The sequence below is a fragment of the Babesia bovis genome, chromosome 2 (assembly GCF_000165395.2).
Source record: "Babesia bovis T2Bo chromosome 2, whole genome shotgun sequence".
Lineage (NCBI taxonomy): Eukaryota > Apicomplexa > Aconoidasida > Piroplasmida > Babesiidae > Babesia > Babesia bovis.
The window spans coordinates 424,103-442,623 of record NC_010574.1 but is presented as its reverse complement, the minus strand read 5'-3'; the positions used below and the strand labels follow the sequence as shown (position 1 = coordinate 442,623).

The 18,521-nt window shown below is 44.2% G+C and overlaps 10 protein-coding genes across 10 annotated transcripts; 4 read left to right on the top strand and 6 right to left on the bottom strand.

Annotated features, from left to right (window-relative positions):
* The first annotated feature begins 71 nt into the window (after positions 1-71).
* On the top strand, positions 72-1,188 carry BBOV_II001800 (PPPDE putative peptidase domain family protein). The gene is made up of 5 exons (XM_001609655.2): positions 72-321; positions 356-602; positions 638-749; positions 784-970; positions 1,005-1,188. Exons 1-5 carry the CDS (start codon positions 187-189, stop codon positions 1,056-1,058), a joined length of 735 nt encoding a protein of 244 aa, XP_001609705.1. The 5' UTR covers positions 72-186; the 3' UTR covers positions 1,059-1,188.
* Positions 1,189-1,216: 28 nt separating this feature from the next.
* BBOV_II001790 (putative integral membrane protein) lies at positions 1,217-2,183 on the bottom strand. The gene has a single exon (XM_001609654.2). The coding sequence runs from the start codon at positions 2,141-2,143 to the stop codon at positions 1,244-1,246; it is 900 nt and encodes a 299-aa protein (XP_001609704.1). The 5' UTR covers positions 2,144-2,183; the 3' UTR covers positions 1,217-1,243.
* Positions 2,184-2,328: 145 nt separating this feature from the next.
* BBOV_II001780 (RNA recognition motif domain containing protein) lies at positions 2,329-4,572 on the bottom strand. Its single transcript, XM_001609653.2, has one exon. It carries the CDS (start codon positions 4,530-4,532, stop codon positions 2,424-2,426), a length of 2,109 nt encoding a protein of 702 aa, XP_001609703.1. The 5' UTR covers positions 4,533-4,572; the 3' UTR covers positions 2,329-2,423.
* A 233-nt stretch (positions 4,573-4,805) lies between these two features.
* BBOV_II001775 (uncharacterized protein) lies at positions 4,806-5,530 on the top strand. Its single transcript, XM_051767519.1, has one exon. It carries the CDS (start codon positions 4,912-4,914, stop codon positions 5,482-5,484), a length of 573 nt encoding a protein of 190 aa, XP_051623852.1. The 5' UTR covers positions 4,806-4,911; the 3' UTR covers positions 5,485-5,530.
* On the bottom strand, positions 5,213-7,615 carry BBOV_II001770 (myb-like DNA-binding/DnaJ domain containing protein). The gene is made up of 3 exons (XM_001609652.2): positions 7,347-7,615; positions 6,694-7,312; positions 5,213-6,659 (listed from the first exon to the last, which is right to left on the bottom strand). The coding sequence occupies exons 1-3, from the start codon at positions 7,498-7,500 to the stop codon at positions 5,489-5,491; spliced, it is 1,944 nt and encodes a 647-aa protein (XP_001609702.1). The 5' UTR covers positions 7,501-7,615; the 3' UTR covers positions 5,213-5,488.
* Positions 7,616-7,818: 203 nt separating this feature from the next.
* Positions 7,819-8,714, bottom strand: BBOV_II001760 (uncharacterized protein). Its single transcript, XM_001609651.2, has one exon. It carries the CDS (start codon positions 8,533-8,535, stop codon positions 7,924-7,926), a length of 612 nt encoding a protein of 203 aa, XP_001609701.1. The 5' UTR covers positions 8,536-8,714; the 3' UTR covers positions 7,819-7,923.
* Positions 8,715-8,873: 159 nt separating this feature from the next.
* On the top strand, positions 8,874-9,360 carry BBOV_II001755 (uncharacterized protein). The gene has a single exon (XM_051767468.1). The coding sequence runs from the start codon at positions 9,088-9,090 to the stop codon at positions 9,286-9,288; it is 201 nt and encodes a 66-aa protein (XP_051623794.1). The 5' UTR covers positions 8,874-9,087; the 3' UTR covers positions 9,289-9,360.
* A 34-nt stretch (positions 9,361-9,394) lies between these two features.
* On the bottom strand, positions 9,395-9,990 carry BBOV_II001750 (putative histone 2B protein). Its single transcript, XM_001609650.2, has 2 exons — positions 9,972-9,990; positions 9,395-9,727 (listed from the first exon to the last, which is right to left on the bottom strand). The coding sequence occupies exon 2, from the start codon at positions 9,719-9,721 to the stop codon at positions 9,401-9,403; it is 321 nt and encodes a 106-aa protein (XP_001609700.1). The 5' UTR covers positions 9,722-9,727; positions 9,972-9,990; the 3' UTR covers positions 9,395-9,400.
* A 644-nt stretch (positions 9,991-10,634) lies between these two features.
* On the top strand, positions 10,635-14,285 carry BBOV_II001740 (uncharacterized protein). Its single transcript, XM_001609649.2, has 2 exons — positions 10,635-10,737; positions 10,832-14,285. The coding sequence occupies exons 1-2, from the start codon at positions 10,655-10,657 to the stop codon at positions 14,163-14,165; spliced, it is 3,417 nt and encodes a 1,138-aa protein (XP_001609699.1). The 5' UTR covers positions 10,635-10,654; the 3' UTR covers positions 14,166-14,285.
* Positions 14,286-14,370: 85 nt separating this feature from the next.
* Positions 14,371-18,094, bottom strand: BBOV_II001730 (structural maintenance of chromosome (smc) family protein). Its single transcript, XM_001609648.2, has one exon. The coding sequence runs from the start codon at positions 18,057-18,059 to the stop codon at positions 14,418-14,420; it is 3,642 nt and encodes a 1,213-aa protein (XP_001609698.1). The 5' UTR covers positions 18,060-18,094; the 3' UTR covers positions 14,371-14,417.
* Between the last annotated feature and the right edge of the window lie 427 nt (positions 18,095-18,521).

Sequence of the window (18,521 nt, the reverse complement as noted above, 5' to 3'; positions counted from 1 at the left end):
GAATCTCTCGAGAAGCCAAACGCGCGTCTATGAGGCCAATGTGCCACCCTGTGTATCAAGCAGGCTCCATACTGAATAACGTGGTATCTATTTTAAGTGGATATATTACTAATGTAGAATTTTAAGGACTGTTGCGCCACACGAAGCGACTTTATTCCGGTGCACATAACAGCTGTATCTGATATAATGTTCACGTACTCAATATCCACTTGTTTATTTAAAAAATGTCATATACCACTCCTTTTAATGAATTTTAAATCTATAGTTAGATTTTGTTTAATAAATTACATATTCATTGGGAATATCGTTGCCTTTCCTTCAGTAAGTCTGTGTTATCTGGTCCCATTGTTCATAGGTCCCCAAAAATCTACATACTGCACAACCTAAACGGGTGCATACGGTAGAGGTAAGAGGAAACTCCTACCTCAGTCGAGCTGCCATCATGACGGCTGCAACCCAAGAGAAGCCTTACCAAGTGTATATGAAGGCATATGATCTCTCTCGGGGCATTGCAGCGCAAATATCGCCAACTCTGCTTGGATTTCAATTAGAGGGACTTTGGCACACCAGCATCGTTATATATGGCAATGAGTATCTTTTCGGTATGTATCTATTACTTTTTACTGACACCCATCAGGTAGCGGTATCTCATATTACCCCGAGAAGCAGTGTGAATCCATCACTGCGTTACCGGTTTCACGACGTATATACTTGGGCGACACCTATGTGACACCTGAAGTATTCCATAGGTACGTCTACGTTCCTGTGCACATTACCTAGCAGCTACATTGACAGCCTTAAAGAAACCTTTTCACCGGAGTCCTACAATCTACTTCGGTGGAACTGTAACCATTTTACAAATGCAGCGGCCGAATTTTTAACTGGCAAAGGTATTGACGACGAATATGTCCACATGGTAGAGCGAATTGAGCAAAGTCCGCAGGGTAAAATCCTACTCTCCTTTATACAGGTAGGCCTTAGTTCATATTAACTATTGCCTACAGCAAGTAACACCTGAAGCTACAAACATACTACAAGTTCCCACTGGGAAGCAATAAGTTTGCAACGCCAGTAATACACATGATGTGCGGAACAGAGCATTACTGCGTATTTAAATACGGCAGTGTACCCTTGCTACATGCGCTAGACCTGGCATTAACACTGATGGAATTTGAAATAGCCACTTGTACTATAAATTAATATAAACACAAAGATAACTGCATTAAAGGTTGTTTCTGTTCATTTAGGTGTTGACAATCATGTCACCTTGATCCTGGAAGTATGTGTAGTCAGTGCGGGTGTTGCGGTAGTACAAAGCAGCTCCACCAATAACAATCAGTGACAAAATGGCAATGGGACCGATTGTAGAGCGCTTCATAGATACAACCTCTTCCTTGACACTTTTCTCCACATCAAAAGTTATGAAGCAGCCATTGTTGGCAGCGTCGATGGAGAAGTAGCACATGGTGTCAGCCTCAAACACTACCCAAAAGTCCTTCAAATCATTGACATTCGTAACGTCAGCAAACATGGCGCCAATTTCAGCGGTTACTTGCTTGTCTCTAGCCTCGAACTCAACAGGTGATCCAATCTTCACGGGGGTAGTTTTACCTTCAGGATCAGGAGTGTTGATGCGCTGGACCTTGATCTTTTTACTTGGGCATTCGGAACCAACGTCACTTCCGTTGGATACCAGCCTGACGTGGATCTTGGCGCCCTTTATCGGCATGGACTCAGCAGGGTTAGTGGCTGGAAGCTGGAAGTGCACAGTGGAGTACTCCTGGTCGTCGTGGTACAGTGGAACCGACCTCTGGAACTCAATGCAAGGACCTACAACAGGAGCCTTGTTGTGGACGTTAACGTAGTTAACAGCGGAAGCGGTTATCGTGTCATTCACCTTACGCACGGTGAATTTAGGGGTTCCCATCAACCAGTCCATGACAGAGGCCATAAAAGTCTTGTTGTTTGAGCCATCAGCGGGCGGAGTTGCACCAGGAACAACAGATGTACCTGCGGGAACGACTACTGAAACCGTACCTGGAAGGTTAGCAGTGGAATTAGTTTGAAAGGCACTCAAAGAGATGCCAGCAGCTTGCCGCGCAAGCAGCAACACTGCAGCGGATAATACCTTCCCAAACTGCATGATGAAACATTGACGTATAGATCCACGCGTTGCAAACGCTAGAAGACTGTACCTGCACGTTTCGCAGGTAACCCGGGTGTAGATCTATAGTCAGACACCCGTGTAGACGTACCTATATCACCCGTTTTAAAGGTGACTATTACAAATTGTCAATATCAACATATAAAAATGGTATAAGCCAACGTTAAGACGAGGTGGGTGACTCGCGCGACATACCTGAACAGGTGCACCCGGTTGCGACCATGTGATCAACATATTTAAACAAGATTCCAGGCTTTATCTACTCCTGTTCCGAGTTTTCATCCTCCTCGGCAAACTCCAGAACCAAGTGGCGGCCGTAGAGATGACTGTGTTGCAAGGATTCCACCGCCCTGGCGCTCTCTTGCTTGCTACTGTACTCCACAAAAGCAAAACCGCGATTGTTGCTCTTTAGACTCTTTGGTATCCTGACGGACTTAACATTACCGTAAAAGCTGAACAGCTTGTACAAATCCTGCTTAGTAGCCTGGAACGCCAGGTTTTTTACTATAATCTTAGAAGTAGCCTTTAACAACTTGTGCTCAGGTACCTCGGCTACGGGTTTATCAACCCGTTTAGCAATTGACATCTCAATCACCTTGCCATCGATGATCAACCCTGTCTTAGCGCGAATTGCAGCTTTGGCGTTTACCAGGCTGTCGAACTCAACGAAACCGAATCCCCTAGACAAGGTGTCATTATCCTTCAGTAATACCTTACTGGTTATATATCCCTTGCAAGACCCGAAATGATGCTGCAGAGCGTCGTTTCGGGTTTTGAAATGCAGGTTCTTGATATATACGCTAGTGTTGCTCCCAAGGCTGGCGTGTTCCATGTCAGGGTCGCCAACAGTATCCGTGAAGTAGTCAACTTCCTCAGTAGGCTTGGGGTCTAACGTTGTAGGTGTAGTTGCTAAAACTGGCCTTGGCGCATCCTCATGGAATAACTTGACAGGGGCCCATTCCACATATATGGGTAAGCCCTTGTATGGCCTGTATGCCATCTTTTTAAATGCAGTTGATGCGCACTTGGGATCGATATATTGAACTATGCCCATTACTTGATACGGTGAAATTGATAGCCGCATCAAGGTGCCATATTGAGAAAACAGCTCAACCAACTCGTGCTCACAGCTCTCTTTAGATAGGTTCTTGATGATTATAGTGTCATCAGAGCGCTGAACTTCCGTGACAGCCTCAGATCCCGCATCATCAGTGTCCTTCTGTACCTGGAATCGCTTATAGTCAATACCCTGCTCGTCAAGCCAACGAGTCAACTCGTTGAGCACCAGTGTCTCAGTTAAGGCAACATTCACAGCAGCACTGTTTTCATCCATGACTTCCTTTTTCTGTAACTCTAGTTCCCGGGATACTGCAGCAACAGTTGCGTTGATGTCTATATGCAGAGTGTTCCATATACTACTCTCACCCGAGGTGGATTGGCGCTTTTTCTGCAATTGGCGCTTGTAGGATGACTTCTCTGCATGCCGCTCACGGATACGGCGATTTAAAATGTCGTAAGTGGAGCCGTCACTGGCACTAGACTTGCGTGGTTTGGCCAGGTCTACGTGAATTATACGGCCACAAAAAATTGATCTGTTTTTGGCATCACGGAACTTAATGGCATCAGATGGAAATACCCATGTTACGTAACAGTAACCCTTCGTTAGCTTGTCCTGGGTACTATCGGTATCCAGGGACTTGTTCAACGGTAAATGTACCTCAGTTATAGGACCAAAGGGCCTGCAGAGCTCACGGATAGCAGATTCAGTGACGTTGTACGGGAGGTTGAATATTACCACTCGATCTAGGGATTCGGGGTCAACGTCCTCATTGGGTAGCATAGCAACAGAGTCGCCCTCATCCTCAGGTAACAACTCATCGTCCTGGCTCCCAGCATCGTCGAATACAGTATGCTTCCGCTCTCCAGCCACACCAGCCTTGGTGTACTTGCTCACATGCTTTACTAGTGTTGTTGCCACCTCACCATCGTCTAGTGACTCCTTGGAACGCTTTATTATACGCTCCGAAGACTCCGTAGGTGCTTCTGTAGCATATGGCAACCTAGAAAACGGCCTAGAGTACTCAATAGTAACCTTAGCAGCACGGAAGTATGTGCCATTGTAAAAGTCTTTAAACTTTGTGGCATCAGCTTCATCCGCGAATCCAACGAAACATAGGCCGCGTGACACCGTCTCATCACCAAGGATAGACTTTGTCTTTCCCTTTCCAGACTTAGTTAACAACTTGCAGTCAGTGAATTCCAAACCGATGTCTTTACATTTCTGCGATATTAGACGCTGAGTCTGTGCTTCATCTAGAGACAGCGGCAAGTTCTTGATCAGCAATCGAGTATTGCTGCCAACCTTCATGTGGTACCGCTCAATGTTTACAATGAAATAATGCTAATGCCTAGATAAAAACCACTAACATAAGATAGACAAGCTAGAATAGTGCGTCAGTGGAAATGTCACATTGGTCACACCCATAACATCGTGTAATGGCAGTCTTCCATAAAATGCAATTATATTCCAAGGATAATGTATCCTACGTGCGATTTAATCCTAGTGGGTTGTTTTAGTAACATATAGTCAACATAATACAGACCCTGGGGTATACACATTTCATTACACATGGTATCTATATACGGGATATACTGTAGCAATACTGGATTCCTAGGATACACCTCCGGTTACAGACTGTGTCTGTTAGGCATATTCACTCTGAATAAACCTGGAATCCTACATTAAAATGTCCAGGTTGTCTCCCAGGTCAATTTATGCGGTATCTGTATATAGAAATGTGTCTTTAGTGCCTACAAGGGTGTTACCTCATTGGAGCTATACAGGGCTTTGTATATCTACTATATCTGGTCATATAAATGGAGTGCTTAGTGCCACTAGAGCCTGCAGTGGCAGGGCATATGCTACTAGCGTGTTAAAAGTAACCCAGGATCTAAGTGGCCCAAAACCTGATGTATCACGCATAGATACAACCAAAAATGCATTTAATGTGGAATATCGCAGGACATTACCAGGGTTCAACACTCTTCAAAGCCCAACTGTGGCTACGCTATATCGCACAGCGCATGGCATTTTTGCCAAAAGAAATATTAGCACTCTCAAGCGGCGAGTGTTCAAGATGAAGAAACACAAGAAGAAGAAGCGCAAGAAGAGGTTGTCAAGGATGACAGCAATACCATGGCGGCCACCAATCGATCGAAAGGTGCCATACCAACTGCCATACAAAGTCAGACGCGTTGTAAAAGAACGGAGACGCCGTAACAAAGGCAACAGAACTTTGCGTGTGCCACGACAACGTTAATGTCTTAATTTTTACCCGATGAGGCCGCAATGGTTGCCTTTATCATCTTGAACCTGCTGAGGCATTCCTTGGGCGTCTTGCCCCTGACCTCTGATGCGATCAAGCGCCACCGGCTGGCGGGGTCAAGCGACGAAGGGTACTTGACAAGAGCGGCCTCGAACTCACTCTGCTGCTCAACGCTCCAAGAGTCGCTATGTACCCCGTTGGCTATATTAACAGCGGGTGTGTTTTCATCCAGACGCTTACCGGAAGCTATCTCACGTGCCATCTGTATGCATTGGGCAGCAGTCTTGGTCTTGACGTGCTTAGCTATCAGGCTCCAGCGGTCAGTAACACCGGCCACGTGCATCTCCACGCCCTTGGATAAACGAGAAAGCTCTTCGGTAGTCCATTGGACGGGTTGTTCCTCAGTCTCCTCAGCACGCTTGACAGTATGCGTATCTTGAGGCGCACCCGCAGCGGGTGGTACGATCTTTGAACTCACAGATAATAAAATGCTCTCGAAGACATCCACTTTGTCGTCAATAGTAGCCGCTTTAACAGCGGAATCCATCTTCTTGACAAATTGAAGTGATTCGTCGGTGCCCTCGAGGCAGGTGGGATGACCCAGTAGAGCATAGATGGACTCACAGGTCTCCTTCATAAATGCATAATCCAATTCAGAAAGACGGTCAAAATGTTGCGATAAGGTGGCACCGTTCGGAACCTTGTTACCAATAGCGCGGACGTGCTGGCGCAGCTTCTTGACAATCTGCTTTTCGAACTTTTCACGGTTCTGCGATAATTCCAACTCAGTGCGCTGCCGAGCTAGAGCCTCCTCTAACTCGCGCTGCTCACGTAAACGCTGCTCCTCCTGTAAACGCTTGCGCTCAACCTTCTCCTGAAGACGACGCTCAGCACGAGCCTTCAAACGAGGGTCGAACGCCTGAGCCAAGTCAACCAGTTTCTGAATGCGAACGAGCTCTTTCTTAATCAACTTGCGTTGAACCTTCAGGTTCTCACGCTCCATCCAACGCTTCTCTTCACGAGATTCAGCGTCGTCAAGCAAGTGAGGCGCCGCGTGACTAAAGGTACGAGTTGTCTCAAAGTTGCGCCAAAAATCATAAAAGAAATCAATGTCGTCATCACTGCTGTTAGCCGCACCCAAAGATGGTACGGGCTTCGTGCGCGACCACCTAATAACAATATAAACAGATATAAACAACCAACCTAGCATTTAACTCAAACACCGGTGCAAATAAGCCATAAAAGTCATCTGCTAACTTGGCTTCCTCCTTAGTAGGAATTGTCTCATCAAATGGTAAACTGCAGTCGTATTCATGACGTAACTGAGGATCACTCATTATAGTAAAGGCGTCCTGGAGTAAAATAAACTGCTGCTTAAGCTGCTCGTCACCAAGGTGACGAATCCGGTACTTGTTGACGTAGTGCTCCATGTCTTCAGGAACACGCGTATTGCCAGCCTTATCTGGATGTAACAATAATACAATCCGTTTGTAGTTGGCCTTTATCTTACTAAGGTCATCAGAATCACAAACATCCAATAGCTCATAAGCGTTTTGGTTCTTAGACACAAAATCACGAACCAACCCCAAGCACACTTTAGAATTAGCTTTAGTCAACTTGGGAGAGTCCACAGACTCCTTGTCTACCTCGTCAACCAAATGCTCAGCACACTTGGCGTCAGTCAACAACTGAGCCCATTGTGTCTTCAAGGAAAATAAGTGCTTCACATTATCCACAGACTTATTTGTGCACGAAACATATGATTTAACAATGTCCATAGTCATCCTGGAGACATTGGTAACTTGAACTGGATGGAAAATATCTGACGTACATTAGGTGTAACATAAATGACATACCATGGTAAGAAACATCTAACTCCCACTCCTTAGTCAAAAAGAAGGCAAAGCCAGCCGGCTCGATTTTTCGAACTGCCTTCTCAGATTTAAAGACCAACGGCTGATCATCGTTAAAAGGCGCATTACAAAGCGCAAGCAAACCACGTTCTAACATGTTAGCGATATATGGCTGTATTTTGCATGAATCTAGCACGAAATAGTGTCAAAAAAGGTGTGAGCACGTAAGCAAATGATGCTATCAAAATATTGCGATTAAGATGTTATTTTCAGATAATACATAACACATTATTACCGCCAGGCCACCCGACGTTGTGTAGGTACCCAGGTAACCAAATCATACACAGCAGCGGCTATAAATTTTATTAGTTATTTATTTATAAATTTTTTATATGAAAATCACGTTGGACACAAAGTGATCCCAAAGGAAACAGTGTCCGAATCCTGCGACGCAACATAAATCAAACTATTATTGTAAAAGAATCAAATATTATATTTATTAGTGACTATTTTTAAGTCCAGAGATGCTGTTGGAATTTTCATAGCATTTATCCTAGTGGACTACGTAAAGGTGAGAAAGTTATGTAGCGGCAGGCACAGCGTCAAAGTAGCTGTTAGGTTCCTCAAGCTCAACAATAAACTTGTAGGAGCAGTAGTATTGTCCCTCAATCCTGACGTTAAACTGCTTAGGGTCAATCTTTTCCTCCTTAATGACATTAGGGAATCTAATCCTGAAACGGTGACCAATCATGTTGATATCAGGAGTCTTTACTGAGTCAACAACAACCTTGTTATACATCCTCTGTCCCCTGTCAACGCTGAACTTCTCCAAGCTGACAACGATAGTAGGGTCACCGCAACCGTAGTAACCCTTGACAGAGCAAGTCTCAACAGTGGTAAAGACCAAAGAGACGTCAGTCATCCTCTTCTTGGAGAATTCACAAAACTCGCCGAAAAGATTGAACTGAATAATGGGCCTGATGTGCTTGTAGTAATCATATTTCCATTCAACAAGGGTACGGTTCATTAAGTGGCCGCTTGGGTCTTCAGCAGTAGCCTGCTTAAAAGTAGGAGTCATCAAAGCCCTGGCATCAGCGGCGGAAATACGTCTCAAAGGGGTATAGACTCCCTTAGAAAGGGCGCCCTTCACAGCGCAAAGAAGGGAAATGCAAACCACAAAAAAGCCCTTCATCGTGAAGCATATATCGTGTGCATTTAGTACCTGAATAGATTCGCGATTAAAACAATTACCACAAGATGTGCACGGTCAAAGACCTCAACACGAAGAAGTCTTCCAGTCTGTGCACAATGTGTTACCCTTTCGGCACACGAAAGTCTATGTGCACTATTTAAAAATAAAAAAACAGTTTTAATGCGTGCGGATGTATAAAAGGCGCGATACTACCGTTTTACACGATATCGCGAGAGTGCACCCTGCCGGCTCTTCGACAGATTGGCATGTGACGGCGTAGAATATAACACTATAACCCAGAAGATGTATCGCGAAGATGTACTACTTTTGTTGTCTTCATGTCAAATACACATTTACTAGTTATTAAAACATAGCTAAAGCTTCTTTTTGTTGTTATAATCCAACGATTGTGGTCTGTCCACATATTCCGCGTTACCCTTCACCTTTAGTTACGGTAACATGGTATGGCCAGTCTGACAATTTAGTAATCATATCTCGTTTGTATCGCTTTAATTTGAATGTTTAGTGTCATGGAGTTATTGTTACTTTTATATGTCAGTCACTGCAAGGCGTGATAGCCCTAGTGTTGCCATTTGTCAGCAATATTACACTGTTGTCATATTCCAGATCTCATTGCATTGTTTAGTTCTAGTGGCTTCATGGGACTATACCGACTGGGTCACTGACGCTGTCAGATATTGCGGCAATAATTCAAGTGACCAAAACTATTGCGCTTTACAAAAGATATTGTAAAAAAATAGTAACAGATATTAGACAAAATTCAATTAGTAGCGGCTTCTAGTGAAGCCTGATATTAGCATAACAATACTCGCCTTAGTGGAGTGCGACAAAGTTGTTACCGGATTTACTTTCCAGTGAACTTGGTCACTGCCTTGGTACCCTCAGACACGGCGTGTTTAGACAATTCTCCTGGAAGAACCAACCTGACAGCAGTTTGGACCTCACGGGAGCTAAGAGTCTCCTTCTTGTTGTACTTGCAAAGCTTGCTGGCCTCGCTAGCAATCTTGTCGAAGGTGTCGGTAATGAAGGAGTTCATGATCATCATGGACTTCTTGCTAATACCGGTGTCTGGGTGTACTTGCTTAAGCACCTTGAAGATGTAGGTACCGTAGGTTTCCGAACGGACCTTCTTCTTCACTTTCTTTTCAATCTTCTTAGCCACCATCTTGAGCTGCAGAAATGTCATAACACGTTTCGACCAATGCACATCACATAACCAACAAGACACATACAAAACATAGTTAACAGAGCATATCCAACAGAAATACACAAAAAACAAAGCGAGGGCACAAAATTTTACCGTGCACACGCGGCGGCTTCCACATAGACAATATACACGCACACGACATCCATCCCAATGGACTAAATCGAGACACACAGGGGAAACAAGTTGTAAAATAGCATATATAACTTACGTATCTTGATAACTTGAAGCAAGTAAAATACCAAGTGACTTTAGTAACCCGGGTGTCGCCACGGCAATTGTGGGATTATCAGCACAACAAAACGCGTATTCTTGGGGTAACACCGCCAAATTCTAGGCCCTTAATACCCCATCGTTGAAAAATATTGCCTTTTCTATATTGTCTATGCAGTATGAAAGAATTTTCCTTTGGGCGCTTATAATGTCGGAGGATGACGCAATCTGTTTATTTGGCTGTCTAATCCATTGACCTGCGTCCATGACTTTAGGCAATATTTAGCTTATTTCCAACGTGTTAATTGTGCTAATGACGGATCTATACCATTATTTGTCTCTTGACAGCAGCAGGGTTGCACTGAAATGTCGACTGTTTACTTTCACAGCTGCAAGCAACTTTTGTATTAATTACACTCTTTCCGTGATCTATTACAATGTGGCATCAGAAAGAAACTGATTAAAGAATGTATTATTATTTTCACGGTGACAGCTGCTTCTAAATTAAACGTAGCTTAATAGGCATATAGCGTAGACGTAACCATGATGAGTACCCTTAGCTAAACTCTATTTAACCAATTGTAAGCATTTAATACTTATTTAGTTGCTGGTATATCGATTCTGGTGTAACAGCCCGTTTTATGACTATGTAAATTGATCAAGCGAAAAAAAACACACAAAATGAATAAAGGTGCCCGTGAATACATATCACAACGCTTTAGCGTGTCAAGTCTATCGCAAATATGTACAAGTGTATCGGAAAGGTTAGCTTTAGTATAAGTCAGCAGTAGCACACACCGGTGTGTTGATCCAACACATGTGCATGACACACTGAAATCAATCATTATTATTACACAGCGAAGCGGAAGAAACGGAAATGCATTCAAATGATAGATCTCTGGATAATCCACGAGAGAATAGGGCACGACAGTTGTCGACAGATAGTGAAGAACTTCAGGAAGATGTGCAAGATTTTATAGAAGCTGATGACAGTAAGGAACCTGTTCATCAGGATAATAGTATAACCATGAACGAAATCGCTGAAGGGTCCGAAAAGAGCTATATCTCTTCACCTTCAATCAACACACCGCCTTCCGGGACTATGCCGGTAATGCAGCGCGATGATGAAACTTCATCGCATGGGTCCGGTTTGTCAATTGAAAGAAGTGTGGCTTCCAGGAACACCCACCTAACGCCTCGGGAAACTGTAGCTGGATCTGTGCAAAGTGATATCATTGCATCATCGAGTGGCGCTCCTGCTGGAGATCTGGCTAACGGTTCCCAGGCATATCAATCACGGTCAATTTCCGTGGCGTCCGAACGCTCTGTTAGTCGCCATGATAATTATGAGCAAACTCCAAGTTATGATGGTGATGCCGATAGGGGATCGGTTGTTTCATCACAGTCGTACGTTACCAATTTGTCCGCATTAAATAGAGAGTCCTTTGAAGCCATGGTGAACGATCCATCGTTCTCCTCAAGCGGGACTGTAGGACCACCAAATGGCAACGTGTCTGGTGCCGTTTCAAGTGAAATCCCTCGAAATGAAACTCCACAGCCATCTGGTTCTTTTAACGACACCGAGACTATGGTAACAATCACTGTACAGGAAGCCAGTGACACGATCAATATGGTTGCCACTGCACGACAGGATTCCGTGGTCACAGATAGTTCAAGTCGTCAGGGAGCAACGCGAAGTCAGAGGACGACGCCACGTCAACCCTGTGAAAGTGTGGTAAATCCCACTCCTGTTACTGTGTTGAGTGCTACGCCGAGCCTACAGGAAAGTGTACTTAGCGGAGAACCAACTACACGTATGCCTACATACACAACTAATGTAACTGTACGCCATGAACGGACGCTAACCGATGAGACTGTTCTTCAAGAATCGATATCATCCGTTTCGATCTCACCGCGTGGCGTTGGGCTAATGGGAGTCATGGAAACTAACCGGCCAGGACACCCGATGGAAGGTACAATGATTGATGGACCTGCCGGCAGCACTACAGCAAGTGGACTGCAATATGCCATGAATAGTCAATTGCAAGGAATGACGCAAGGGCAAACACGCTCCAGGATACCCACACCAAGGGAGGTGCCTATTACCGGTGACCGTATCTTCCCACCAACTACCAACAGCTCGCCAGAACAGGTTGGCACTCCCAGACTGCACATTGATGTTTCACGTCACTCATCATTGAGAGGGGACACAACTCCGCCCACAATGTCCATAGTTAACGCTACAGACCAAGATGGGATGTACATCGACATTGGAGAGGGTGATAGCGGCATGGCTAATAACATACAAAGTGGTGCCGTAGAATCTGGGTTGGTTGATCCCAGGGGACCGTTAAATGATCTGGTGCATGAGTCCTCAGGGTCAAGTAGTAACTTCTCGCCGGAACCGTCACCTGATCGTGGAAGCGTGATTAAACACATGCTATCCCAAGATAATATGGGCGCTGAAGCGCCTTATGTAGTAAGTAATGATGTACCGGAAGGTACAAATGTACTAACTGGTCAGCTATCAAAAGAAGTTGACCATTATCAACAAAAGAATGAAGAACTTGAACGCAAGCTTGTAGATATATGGAATCAAAAGGAAGCATTCCGAGTGGCTAACGAACGGATAGCCGCCAATATAAGACTGAATTCGGGGATAAAGTCAGTTAGGTTCGATGAAAGTGCTACTAACGACTCACTGGGACAAGGGGATGCCGAAGGTGAATTCATTAATAAGCATTCAAATCTCAAATCGCCACCGCCACCAATTTATTATAGGTCAGCTACCGAAATAAACCACAAACACCTTATGAAACGAGATACAAGTCCGCAGGTCAGCATTTGCGTGTCCTCGGATGAGCAGACCTCACCTAGAAATGATCTTCACACAGCTACTGACATACCGCGCGGCATACCCTGTAACATGCAAACCATGGAGAGGTTGCTGAATTGTGGTTCGAAGCTGTATGCATTCAGATTGGCAACACCCGGCGTGCGTTCCACCATACCGTTGTATATGGACGTATGCACAATGCAAAGCACATATAGCGGGAAGGTAGTCCTGACTAGCAATGTCGGACTCTTTAAGGTATCACTGGTAAAGCCTAACAAGGACCAAGAGCACTCGGTATTGAGTTATCTAGGACTGGATAACAACTCATATGGAATTGATTACGTCTATGGACTAGTCAACTCTATTGCTGAATATGTAGGTTTGTACTGGAGATCAGAGGAGCCGTCGTCGCAGAAAACAAATGTACCCGAAGTGGATCGTGATATGATACCACCAAGCGTACATATCAAGTACATGTACTCACTCGTTAATGGCGCAGATAGTACAATCATGGTGGGAGATGGCTTCCCATCTAACTCTAATGTGAGTACCATGTTAAACGGACAACATGAACAACTGTTCTGTATAGAGGAAACGCGCGAATTGCGCAAAACTGATTTACAAAATAATCCAAAGTTTACGTTCATTTTGGACACATCGCCATCACCCGAAACCAAGCAAACTAGTTCCAAGAGATTCAGCAGCCTGGTTCATATAGTGAACTCAGCAACAAGGGAGTACCTCTGTGTAGATTTGCTGACACGAGAACTAAGGTTTGCTGGAGGCCCTTGCACCAAGGCATACTCCAAGTATATCGTGCCCGCAGCATTCAAAATGGTTAAGCTCTATAATGTACTAACAGAAAGGCAAGGTAGTATACCAGGATCGGTGGATGAGGCTGTGGAATACGCAAATTACAGGCGATGTGTAACAGAACGTGCGGCATATAGGCATGCATACGGCATACCTAAAAACACAACACATATGGTTGACCAATTTGGCAACTTCGTGACCTTGAGTCAAGCATCGGGAACACCTGCACCATCGCCGTATAGGACCCCTTCACCTCCAGATAGCCCTGTATCCAGTAAGAATTGCATCCTGAGGCGAAACCATGAACCACAGGTCGTGAGCAACCAAGTAGCATCCATGTACGATATCGCTGATACTCGCGATTTCGGCTCGTCGGAGTCGTCAGCTCGAAGTCAATCGCGAGCTGTTGACATGTACAACATGTTGGACAATAACCTAGAAAACCTGCCAGTGACCTCAATACCCTCCGCACATAGTCCAAGGGTCAAAGATTTAACCATGAAGTTCGAAAGGCTTAGCAGCCGCTCACGTATGAATATATGATGTCATGTGCTACACAAACTGTGCGCATGGCACAAACATTGTAATAAGAACTGCAACTACAGAGAAGGAATTAGTACCATAACCATTTTACGAGTAACAGAGTTAACATTAGTGTAAATTGTAACAATAGTAGCTGAATACCAAGTGGCGATCCCCGGATGGCAGTGTCAACGCATAGAACGTGTATGCAATTATTGCAAGGCAATATCTAGCGTCTATTTTCAGTAGCTTGTACCACAGTTGAACACCAATCTATAGAGCATTACCCTCCTTCTGCTTCTTATTGCCCTGCTTGTCAGACAAAGCATGACGCATAATCGTAGAGTAACCATCAACGAAACGAGTTTTAAACAGGACGTTAGCATTAGAAAACATACCCTCCTTCAAACTAACAATAAGAAACTGAGAATTGGGAAACTGTGTCTTTATCATTTTACCAATGTTTTGCGTGTGGCTAAGATCAAGAGCGGCGTCAACCTCATCAAGAATGTAAATGGGAGCGGGACGTACCTTGAGCATCGCAAGAATGAGTGCCAAAGCAAGTAGTGATCGTTGGCCACCAGAAAGCTCAGACAGTGAATTCTTCCAAGCACCGTTGAAACCTATCTTCATCTCAATCCCGTTAGTAATGTCACCATTCACAGGTACCAACTTTGCCTCAGCATTTGACAGAAGAACGTGGAATATGTCAGAGAAAAAACGGTTAACCGTACGGAAAATAACATTGATATTCTCATGCTTCTTAACATCCAAGTCAGCAATTACACTGTGGATCTTATCGCGGTCAGCTTCAACCTTCTTAGTCTTTGCTACGAGGTCATTATACTCAAATTCCATCTTCTCATACAACTGCTGTGCCTTACGGTTTACCCTACGGGACAAGTCTTGACGCAACTGTTGCAATTCAGACAACCGTTTTGTTACGGTATCCAATTTAACGCTGCTAAAATCAAAGGTTGAGCCCTTGCGATTAAAATTTGGCTCCTCGGCTGTAATCCAAGGATTATCACGAAGAAGACGGTCAGACACAACCCTAGCTTCCTCATATTCTTTAGTCACCTCTAGTAAAGTGTACTCCAACTTCTTGAGACGTAGGTTCATTTGACTTTTGCTTTGCCCTGCAGACTCCAACTCATGCTGCATACGTCCTAATTCGTCCTGAGAAACACATAATTGACGTGTTAACTCAGTTAATCGTGCATCACTATGAGTTAAATCGTTTTTACGTGCTGAAATCCTTTCTTTAAGGTTATCTAGCTTGGATAACAAATTTTTTGTAGTGGCCTCCTTGGACACAAGCTCGTCCTTGGCATTAGCCACACGGCGTTGCAAGTTGTCCTGCTCCAGCTGAATTGTTGACATCGCCTGATTCATACGATCCAATTCACCAGAATCACGCTTAATATCTAGTTTAAGCTGTTTCAAGCGGTGCTTAGCCTCTGTCTCCTTCTTGCCACGGTCGCGCTCCCATTCGACCAGGTCAGATTCCACCTGGGCAATCTTAGCACCCAAATCAGCACGCTGCTGCTGGATATCCAATATCTGAGCACGTCGCTCTGCGATAGATGCCTTGAGGTCGTCAATCTTGCGCATAGCAGCAGTGGCCCCAAAACTATTGAAACGCTGCTCTATGCTGAGAAGGTTACTCTCGCAAATCTGTAACTCCTTAGTCAACTCGTCGTAGGCACTAACGACCTTACGAGCAGATTGCAATTGTGATTCTAATTCGTTGTACTCGGTGCTCAAAGCTGTTAGCTCCAGCTGTGCATTGCGTAATCGACTAGCAACCAACAAAACCATATGCATGCCCTTGTTAGACCCACCAGACATCGAGCCTCCAACATCAAACTTGTCCCCTTGTAAAGTAGCCGTTGGATAAGCACGTGACCTGTCCTTCTGGTAAGCTATCTTACGAGCAATTTGACTTGAATTGCAAATTAACGAATTACCAGCAAGGTACTTTGCTAATTTCGAAAATTTAGGATCGAATTCTAAAACATCAGTGTAACAAGATACCGCACTAGAGTCATTAGGGTCAACATCAACCAACCTACGGCAATGTTGGACATCAGCATCAGAAACAACACGGCCTACAACAGCATCGTTCAAAGGTAATACCGTAACCTTTCTGCTACTTCGAGCTAAACCGTTATGCTCAAAAATAACTTTGGCGCATTCTTTGTCACGAGCAATTAAATACGATAGCTTATATCCAAATAAAACATGCACAGGTAACGCAACCTGGTCTTGCACTTCAGGCCTTAGATGAACAAGTTCAAAAGCTTGGCCATAATATGGAGCTGTTAAATCAGATGACGACATTTGACCTAAATGGTCAGGTACCCTAACGCGTGTTCGTGAACGGTTCAAATCAGCCTCCAAGACACTAGCACTCTCCGCGGTGCGGTCACGCTTATCACGAACTTCACGTAATCGACGTTCTAAACTGGAAACTACCTCTATACCACCTAACGAATCTAGTGATGATTTGGCCTCCTCCAGACGACGGTATATACCGTCACGATGTGATTCTGCTTCATGGCGTCTACGTTCAAACTCACGCATCTCAGAGTCCATACTAGAAGCAACACGTCGTTGTTCTGCAATCTCAACTTCACTGTGACTTATAAAATTAGATAAAGCAATTTCCTCAGCCTCAAGACGTGATAACTCAGATTTCATGTCCTTTAACTGATGTTGACGAGAACCACCGCCAGTGTCGTTGTGACCACCAGGCGCTGATGTAGCCAGACCCAAGGCAGTCTCAAGCTCAGTAACCTCGAGCTTACTTCGCTTTAACTTATCAGTCAAACTCTTGACCTTATCGGCATCAGTTTTAGAAGATTCAACACGCTCATTAAGCTCCCGAGTGGCATTGTCGATCTCTATACGTATATCATTAGTGCAGCTCTGTAACTCCTCTAGGTCACGATGCAATAACGTTAATTCAGATTCCATTTCACCGATCTCAGATGCTATGGCATCACGGTTGCGCTGAGCGTCAGCAACAGGTCCATTACCCACTTCTAATTGACGACGACGCTCATTAAATTGCGACTCCAGCAGGCTTATACGTTCCTCGAGAGACTGTAAATCCTGTTGAATAGCAGTCTTCTCAGCAACTACACCCTCTTCATGATTCATGCAATGTTCAACACGCTCCTTAGCAACCCAGTAACGGTGAGCCACGTCAAAACGCTCAAGCCTTGAAACCTCATCCTGAATGTTGCTCCAACGTAAATAATCCTCACAGTCCTGCTTCAAACGTAACGTTTGGGGCTCTATCTCCTCACGTAGTATCTTTCCAATCTCCTCTAACTTCTGGTTCTTGCGCTCAATAAGACGCATAGCAGCAGCACGCTTACTTTCATAAATGCGAGTACCCGATGCCTCCTCAATTAATGCTAGCAGCTCCTTTGGCTTCATATTCACCACTTTAGTAACACGACCCTGCATAATCAAAAAACGAGGATTGTTCACATTCATACGAGCACACTGGAAGAACTCAGCAATGGCCTTGGGTGTTGAGGGATGACCATTAAGAAAGTAACGATTACGACCACCAAGAGCAATTTGGCGAGTTATAGTCACTTCAGGCATCTTGCGATAAGCATCCGGTAAAGGACTAGGCTGACGACGGTTGTTCAGAACTACAGTCACAGTGGCCTTAGTAATGCCAGCTTGACCTTGCTTATATATCAAATCATCCAACTTATTAGCTCGTACACAACTCAAGTCAGCTATACCCAAACAAAAGCATAAACTGTCAAGAACATTGGACTTACCGGATCCATTGAGACCTGTGACAGCATTAAAATGCGGGTCAAGAGGACCAATGACAGTGCGAGTGGAATAACTCTTAAATCCATCCAGAATAATCGATTCGATGTGCATTCTATATTAACACGAGAAATGATAACACGATACCTAGAAAACGACATTAGTCAAGCATCAGATGTGCAATGCTACTATAACGGTATTTCAAACAAAAAACACGCCTCAATCAGTGTAACGAGTGTTTACGACATTTTGTAGTATAAACTAAAGATAAACTAATACACTAGGAGTAATGAGGGTCTAGGAAAGTTTACCTGTGGGAGAGTGCCACGCAGGAATAGACAGAATATATAATACTCAAACCTGGTACAACCATTTACAGTGAAATACCACAGCTATTTACTTAATTTATAGTCATAAACCATGATTTAATTGTGTCACTAACAAAGTGTGTAACCAAATGTACAAGTGTAACATCATAAATCCATGTCCATCCAAATCTACTACATAACCAGCCTTCTAACTAATATATGCCTACATGGGTTGTTGTATGTTGGTTAGGTACTGATATATAGTAAA